Source organism: Aristolochia californica, unplaced genomic scaffold (assembly GCF_029961685.1).
Source record: "Aristolochia californica isolate CCGP_79_NKW_82.1479 unplaced genomic scaffold, dmAriCali1.0.hap1 SCAF_7, whole genome shotgun sequence".
Lineage (NCBI taxonomy): Eukaryota > Viridiplantae > Streptophyta > Magnoliopsida > Piperales > Aristolochiaceae > Aristolochia > Aristolochia californica.
In genome coordinates, this window is record NW_027182268.1 from 8,533,712 (window position 1) to 8,542,578 (window position 8,867).

General features: G+C 40.1%; 2 protein-coding genes and 1 pseudogene across 2 annotated transcripts; 2 read left to right on the top strand and 1 right to left on the bottom strand.

Moving 5' to 3' along the window:
• The first annotated feature begins 61 nt into the window (after positions 1–61).
• LOC137937242 (casparian strip membrane protein 1-like) lies at positions 62–827 on the top strand. The gene is made up of 3 exons (XM_068782325.1): positions 62–288; positions 389–512; positions 606–827. Exons 1-3 carry the CDS (start codon positions 62–64, stop codon positions 825–827), a joined length of 573 nt encoding a protein of 190 aa, XP_068638426.1.
• Positions 828–1,126: 299 nt separating this feature from the next.
• On the bottom strand, positions 1,127–2,029 carry LOC137937855 (photosynthetic NDH subunit of lumenal location 2, chloroplastic). Its single transcript, XM_068783037.1, has 2 exons — positions 1,485–2,029; positions 1,127–1,364 (listed from the first exon to the last, which is right to left on the bottom strand). Exons 1-2 carry the CDS (start codon positions 1,989–1,991, stop codon positions 1,266–1,268), a joined length of 606 nt encoding a protein of 201 aa, XP_068639138.1. The 5' UTR covers positions 1,992–2,029; the 3' UTR covers positions 1,127–1,265.
• Positions 2,030–2,268: 239 nt separating this feature from the next.
• LOC137937691 (2-hydroxy-palmitic acid dioxygenase MPO1-like) lies at positions 2,269–4,869 on the top strand (annotated as a pseudogene).
• Positions 4,870–8,867: the final 3,998 nt, after the last annotated feature.

Below are 8,867 nucleotides of genomic sequence, written 5' to 3' on the forward strand. Positions count from 1 at the left end.
GGGCATTTCAAGTTTCGACTGGTCTTTTTTTTTTTAGCGGGAGTCCTGCAATTTTTTGACAATGAAGGGAGAGCTAGCCTTCGAGAACGGAGAGGCTTCCAGGGCAGCTACTGAGATGGCAGGAGGGTTGAACAGGGGTCTCTCCATTTTCGATTTCATTTTGAGATTGGTTGCTCTCATGGGCACTCTGGGCAGTGCCATTTCCATGGGAACGACTGATGAAACGCTCCCATTTTTCACACAGTTCATCCGTTTCAAGGCCGAGTATGATGATCTACCGTCGTTCACGTAAGGACCCATTTTTCATCTTCTGCCTCCAAGAACCATCATTCTGGCTTAAATTTTCAGTTTTTCATTCTTCTGAGCTTCTAATACATGTCTTTCTCAGGTTTTTTGTGATTGCTAATTCGATTGTGGCCAGCTACCTTCTTCTCTCCGTCCCCCTATCCATCTTCCACATTGTCCGGAGCGGAGCCAGAGGCATTAGGGTTATCTTGATCCTCTTCGACACGGTAAAAAACTGAAGATTTAGAGTCATGGTTCTTCTGGATATTCTCCGGTAAAAAACTGGGATTGATTATTTTTCTTCCGTTTTCTTCTGTAAGGCAATGCTGGCGCTATTGACGTCCGGAGCTTCTGCTGCAGCGGCGATTGTGTACTTAGCTCACAAGGGAAATGCACGGGCCAACTGGTTCGCCATTTGCCAGCAGTTCAATTCATTCTGCGAGCGTATTTCCGGGTCTTTGATCGGCTCCTTCGGAGGAATCGTTGTCTTCATATTGCTCATCTTGTTGTCTTCCATTGCCATCTCCAGGCGTTCGACGTGATTCCAAGACTAGAGTCAACTATGGTGTGCTCTGACTTCTCTCTGCAATATGTAGATTTCTGTTTGATTTTTCTCATGAGTCTTTCCAGAAAGTTGTTCGCAAATGCTTGTAATTCTGTTCTTGAATCTATGGCAGTATAAGTTGTGGTATTTCTAAATTGGAAGTTCTTAGTTTCAGGCTTTATGTCTACAGTTCTGCTCTATTCTCGAAAGAAACACAGACCCATTGCTGATACCTTAGCATTTATACGATAGAGATTCGATTAAGCAGAGATTCTTAAAGAATGATAAATTAAAAAAACAAAACTTCATTTCAAATTAAGAGAAAGACGTCAAATCAAATAAATTACATTATGTGTCCATGTTTTCTACCGTCCAGGAGAATTACAAACATGGAAATTAAGTCTGTAAAGAAGGGCGGGGAAATGGAGATGTTCTTCTAGGCCAACAGAGCCACTATATCGTCCAGTGACTTGAGTGTCTTCTCATAGTACAAGTACGATTCATAAACTTTCGGGGTCCGAACGTAATGATCCAACTGCAGAAATGAAACATAACAGACAGCAGAAGCATCAATCAAGAATCGATCCAAGATTACTTAGTAGCAGTAGCAGAAATTTAGAAGGGTGATTTTTTTTCTTCTGTAAATAGACTTTACCTCGGCGATGTTATCGACGAGCTCGTTAGCAGTCTTCACGTAAGTGCTCCGGCGGCTGGCCGGCACGGTGGAGAAGGCGTTTTTGAGGTCGGAGGACAGGTAAGAAGACTTCAGTCGTATGTAGAAGATGCAGTACCTCCATGACATGGTATCGAGCATCTCTCTTATGGACTTGAGCCCCTCGGCCGTGTTTTTTATCCGCTCAGCGGCCTCTTCGGGGGAGAGCGCGGGTTCGAAGAACCGTTCCTTGAGAAAGGACTTGGTGCCCCAGGAGTAGGCGAGGGCCGTTGGGGGAGTCGCCATTAATGTTACAGACGCCGAAGCTGCCAAGAGTGTTGTGATGAGGGAGCGACGGCGCAGCAGCGGCGGTGGCGGCATATCCTTGTTGGTAGCAGCGGAGGTGGAGGTGGAAGTGGAGGTGGGGGAGATTCTGTCCTTGTGCGAAGAAGGAGAAGAAGTGGGTTGATGAGAGTGGCACATGACTAGGTGCTTGGCCAAGGTGGCCATGGCCGCAAGCTTGCGAAGTGTGGAAGAGAACACCTTGTTCTTGGATGAAAGCAGCTCTATCCTCTTCCCATGACACGTTTCCTCTAATTATCCTTTTCTTTTTCTTTTTTAAAAAATTCCATCTATCCAACCCGGGTCGGTTCGGCAAGAGTCTATAACCTAACCATTTGGAACCATTGAACCGACCCAATCAATTGAAGACGATCCAGAGGAAGTTGGAATTTGAAGAAATCTTCGAACAAATGCACTTGACCACCTTGAATCGATCCTTCAACGACTGCTAATTGTATTTTCTGCTAATATGCTTTTTACTGTTGTTTTTTGCACTTGATGTTGTTGCCTACCGCGTCAATGACGAAGGGATTGTTTGATCTCGAGAAGCATTTCGCCTTCTATGAAGCTTATCACGGCAACCCAGTAAACATCTTCATCCATACCTTATTTGTCTGGCCGCTCTTCTACACAGCTCTCATGCTTTTCTATTTCACGCCTCCTCTCTTTCAACTTCCTCAATTCGATTTGCTAACCTTTCAAGGCTCTACCAGTTTAGTTTTTGATTTCGGGTTTTTGTTCGCGCTGCTATATGCAAGCTTTTATGTGGCTATGGATAAGAAAGCGGGCACTTTGGCAGCTTTTCTGTGCCTTCTCTGCTGGGTGAGTAGCAGTTCAGTTGCAAGTCACCTTGGGTTTTCTCTTGCATGGAAGGTATGTGACATTTTTTTTTTTTTTTTTTTGTCAAATTTATGATTCTGGTACTAGGGATTGCTTGTGATTCTTGGAATTACTTTTAATGTTTTCCCTCTCTGTTCTATGAAATATGGCTCTATTCTTGTTTTGTCACTTTATTGTTGTCGACTTCTTGTTGTTGTTGTGGTTCCTTCCCCCCTTTTGGTGTTTAAGTGCATTTATATGTTTAGTGACGAATAATTGTTGTTTGTTTAAATGCTTCTATGTTAGTAAGTTATCCCTGAACTACTTTTTTTCCTGAGCGTTTGTTGGATCAGACAGTGCTTCATGGATTAGTTCTACATGTGAAATTTGTTTTCACCAAATTAATAGCTCAGGAGAGTCAGAGTGTATTTAGTGGGGAGACAAGACACTCCTTGACTTAAAACACCTGAAAGTAAATTTCACTTTAATCTAGCAAATTGCTTGAAAGTCTCTCTACTCAGCAAGCACTTTGCGGCCAGCAAGGGTATTCTTCCCTTCTTATGGGAGCAAATTTCACAAACACCCTTTTTTTAGTCTTGCTTTTTTCAGTGGAAAGTTTTAGGCTCCCATATTAAGCAGAATTTTTTGCTTTCTCAGCTCTAAATGATGTTGTGGATCATATATTTTTAATAAATTTCTTTTCGTGAATATGCATCATTACCTCATACAAAGATCTCAATTGACATCTGGGAGCAGAACTCTATGCTTTCTGGAGGATTAAGTCCAGGATCTGGCCATTCCTCCTAGTCTTAGTGATAGACCTACTCTTGAGGTGGTCTCCACATATAGCAGAATTGGATGGTGGATTGAAATACTTAACTAAGGTCAGAAACTCAGATATTGATTGAGAGAACACTAGGTCTCCTAAAAATATGCCACCTTGAGTTCCACTGAGTTCTTTATTGAGTATGTAACTGTGATGTTTTATTCAAGTGACATGCACTCTTTAGTAATGGGCTACATTGAGCCTCCATAACAATAAGAGTTGCTCAACTGCACCCTCTCTTTCATGAAGGGTATTGCTGCTGCAAACTGTTGAAATTGGGCATGGGAAGAACTTAAAAATTGATGAAGTTACTAGGAGTAATCATGGCAAGCAGGCAGTTAATGCATGGCTAATGGAAAGCAGAAAATAATGAACTTGAAGCATTCCCTCACTGTATTTTTGTTTTACATTGAAATTGCGTGGATTAATTAACAGAAACATTGTCCTTTATTGTTTCCTGAATTAAAAACCTCGTAGGTTCTCAGCAGGACTACGTTGATTTGTACAGGTTATGCTGTTATAATTCCTAAGCTTTTCAAAGCTTTTCCTGATACTATCATGGCAAGTTCTAATTCAGTGATCTAGGACTGAGGAAAGAGTTTTATGAAATTATTCATGGAAGATGAAGTGTACTTCTTCACAGTCGACTGTAAAATTCCTGTAAAATTCCATGCCAACATTCTCAATAACTGACTTTTTCATTAAAAAAAATTAAATCATTTTTTGCATAGGAGGCAAAGAGGAAAAAATCGGCTATTTCAATTCATAGACTTTGATATTCTTTAATAAATATGCACACGCAGGTCATATTGGTAGCGCAAGTGTTCTGCTGAACCTGGCAGTTCATCGCTCATGGAGTCTTTGAGGTAATACTGAATTTGTATTACTAACCATTTAATAACAATTTTAGGGTCTGTGCGGTCATGATGGCTGATAACTTATTTACTCATTGTCAGAAAAGGGCCCCAGCTCTTCTTGACAACATCTCTCAAGCATTTCTAATGGCTCCTTTCTTTGTCTTGCTCGAGGTATTCTCTTAACCTGTTCAAATTTATAATCATGAACAGGGATTGAAAATGTTTATGCATGTGCACTATTGTACTTCAGGTTCTTCAGAAGGTGTTTGCATATGAGCCATACCCAGGCTTTCATGCCAATGTACTCGCGAAGATTGCTGCAAATCACAAGGAATGGGAAGCTAATAAACAGAAGAAACATACTTGATCTTTTATGACCTTACCACAGATTTCTCTTGTTGCATCTAGTTGTGAGGGTTGTTGTAATGGCTACTCAAAATTTGTGATGGCTGCCTAGCTAGTTTGTATGAAAATCTATCCCTTATGTAATTGGAACCATCTTCATATGCAAACACTTCATGATTGAAATCAATCTTCATATGCAGACTTTGCCGGATGTTTGTTTCTGCAATAAAGTTGTTCTAACAAATGCAAGAAATCAGCAAAATGAACAAGATATTAACGAACTAGGGAAGTGAATGTGTTTCTTGACAATTTTAAAGATGCAACAGATTCGAGTGAGACCTGAATTACTGAAGAACATTTGTTGTTTCAATTTCATGGTGATCTTACAGAACTGTCAAATAAACTTCAGCTCTCAAATGCACCAGAACAATACTACAAGCTCTCAACCAGGTCGACCTAGAAATGTCCATAACCTTAAGCAGAAGTAAAAAACAAATGTATTGAGTAACATTGCATTCTGCAACAGAGATGAGTCCATGTGCAAGTGTGAGCATTCCTGGATGAACTTGTATAACAAGTTGTAAATGAATCTTCACTGGCAGGCTTAGTTACATGGTCAGACAAGCCCACAGTTTCCTAGTGGCTTCTGAACTCCCATATCTTTCATGGTATTCATGACATCCCACATCTCTGTCGTCCACAAGCTTCTCATGCCATTGTAGTATCCAGTGGCTATAAGCAGTTAAAATTCCAAGTAAACGCCTTTGGCCTCCCAAATTTTTCTGGCATTCTGATGAAGAGCTTTATTGTTTCCTCTGCAGGTTATCCATTATACTCTGCTTCTTTAAACCAAATATTTGTTTAACTTCTTCTTGTGCTCCGCATTTTTGCACATGTTTAGCCACCGGAACCCCCCAGACAAAAAAATGGACCCAACTCCAAAATTCAGAGCACCCAACTTATAGCAGACTGGTAGAACAACCACCAATGAGGCTCCCTTAAGCTCCATGCCACTTCTTTGTGTCCTTAAAATAGTGTCAATGCTCCTTTGAACTGCCCAGGATAAGCGCTCTTTGGACAAAGATATGAGATTCAAATCCATGTTGCAGAGAACTGGAAGAGGTTCTTTGTGCAAATTAATCCATGTTAAGTATTCCCTTGTGAGCATGCTCTTATACATATGTTGATATGATCTGGTCTATGAGCTCTGAGAAATCCTCTTATCATAGTGTTCCAGAGGAAACCCTCTATGTATGTGATGTCTTAAGGCCAACAGAGCATAATTCATGGCTCCACTTACTGTTGCTACACAAAAGGTGATTGCATTGACCATCGCAAAAACATTTTGATTGAATCCAGCTTTTGCAATTTCTGCATGCAATTCTGTCATGCCCTCCACATTCGTAGAGAGAGGAGCTTTTGTGCTCTAAAACCTAGAGGGAACAAAACATAAAACCAATAAAATTTGAAAGCTCCAGGAATGGTTAGACCATCTCAAAGATAAACCAAGGCATTCGCGAAAGGTTGAGTAACAACCTGCAAGTCTTTAAGTACAATGGCTTCATATGAAAACCAGCTAAAATCAGAGCAGCATCTGAAACAATGGATTGATCCATGTCACAACTCATTTTCTGGCTGAATAAAGTTGTTCCTCAATTTCAAGTTGGAATCTCAGCCGAACAAGAAATGCATCAGCCATTTATTATCTGCTTCTATCAGGCTCAAACCTGCCTCTTTACTAACCCCTCTATCATCTATTAACTTCCTCACCTTTTCTGCACCACCCCTTTCATCCATTTATGCATTGCATTTGAAAGCAAGACAAAATCCCCCCTTTGATCTGGCTACATCTCTAGAGTCTTCTATTTGCTTTATCTGCCAACTTCAAATTCCCATGGAGACGACAAGCTCCTAACAGGGCCCTCCAGATAATTCTTGGGTTCAATTCTCATGCTCTTATGAACTCAAAAGCTTCTTTCAGTAGTCCTGCTCGCCCAAGAATGTCTACCATACAGCCGTAATGCTTAATACTGGCCTCAATGACATACCTCTTTCTCATAAGATTAAAGTAATGATGGCCCTCATGAACCATCCCAGTATGACTACTCATCCGCAGGTTCAGTAGTCCTGCATTTCTTCGAACAGCTCCAGCGTATGACCCACACAATACGTAACCAGCAATCACGGCGTTCCACGTCACCACGTCCCTCTCAGGAAGTAAATTAAACAGCTTCCGCGCTTTCTCTATTTGTCCTTGCTTAGCATACACGCTGATCATGACATTCCAAGAAACCAAGTCCTTCGCCGGCATCTCATCAAACAACTTCCAAGTCACCTCGCCGTGCATAACCAGCCATTAGTGCGGATCAAGCAACTACTTCACGAATTGGGGCTTCTCGAAAGAGTCTTGCTTGCAACATTCAAGTTACCGCAATTGGCATGCAGGTTTATCAGACTATTTCTGACGAAAGATTCTGTATCAAAGCCGTATTTCATAACCTTCGCAAAGGAGCTGTGCACCCATGAAAGACAGCTTGGTGCAAGCCTTAAGCAGAAAAGAGAACGTAAAACTTATCAGGCTTGTTGCTTTTCCCCCATTTGGGTGTAAAGAAAAATCGTTTTGTCCTATACGAAGAGCCGGTGCGCGTAGTCTATGGAGCCTGAGACGGTTACGGCGGTGGCGTCTATGAGCTCCCGGAGATCGGAGGGATCAGTTAAATCCATGAACAAGCATTAATGATATAAAATCGGAGAGAAGAAGAGATATTCCAACCTAAAATTGTAAAAGATTGCTAACCTTTAACCACTCCTCTAACCCTCTTCTTTGACCACTACAACTCCATAAATCTGAAAATTAACTAGCTGAAAATAGATTCCAACCTGCAAACTCCACTAGACTAGACTCATAACAGATTTCAACAATCCCTCCCTTAAAATGAAAGTTTGCTAACATTCAATTTAATAACGACTGCGTAGTGTGCAAACACCATGTAACTTTCTTAGCTTCTGAAATGCAGACAACTTGAGCGAATTGGTAAAAACATCAACAACCTGATCTTCATTCTTACAGTAAACAATATTAATTGTTCCTTCCTTCATGAGGTCCCTTAGGAAGTTAAACTTCATATCTATATGTTTACATATTTTATGTAGAATAGGATTTTTGGAGACTTTGATTGTTGAGCTGCTATCACAGTAGATTGTTGATGTTCCCTATTGCTTGAAGTGTAGCCTTTTAAAAAAATTCTTCAACCAAATATCTTGACAAGCGCATGAAGTTGAAGCAACAAATTCAGCTTCAGTGATTGATAAAGTGACGATCGACTGCTTCTTTGATGACCATGAAATAGCCCCGGAACCAAGCATAAAGACATATCCCCATGTACTCTTCCGATCATCTATATTTCCTGCATAATCACTATTAGTAAAGCCAATCAAATCTGATTTTTTTCCCCTTCTTGTAGAGCAAACCAAAATCAATGGTTCCTTGCAAGTATTGAAGATCCTCTTAGCATCTTGAAGATGCAACTCTGTCGGATTTTCCATGTATTTGCTAATGATACTATAAAAATACATTATGTCTACCCTAGTTGTTGTCAAATACATTAGGATTCCCACAATTTGCTTGTAAATAGTGTTATCAACCCTTTCTTCCATGATCTTTTCTTAGCTTCAGACCAAACTCTGTTGGTGTACTCACATAATTATAATTCTTCATCTGAAACTTGTTTAAAATTTCTTGTACTCATTTCTTTTATGAAATACAGATACTAGCAAGAGTTTGCGTCACTTCTATGCCAAGAAAATAATGCATCATTCCAAGATCAGTCATTTCAAACACTATCATCATGGACTGTTTAAAGTTTTCAACCATGGCACTATCATTCCCAGTGTGGATTATATCATCCACATACAAACAATCAATATCTATCTTTCATCCATCTTTAATTTTTGTAAAAATTGTATGCTCATATGGACATTTTTGAAAGCCCTCCTTAGAAAAATATGCATTTATACGACTATACCAAGCTCTTGGAGCTTGTTTTAATCCATAGAATGCCCTTCTTAATTTATACACCTTAATCCCATCTTTAAACTTCACATAACCAATAGGTTGATCAATAAATACTTGTTCTTCTAAGTCGCCATGTAAAAATGTTGATTTCACATCTAATTGGAAAATAGGCTATGAGTTTT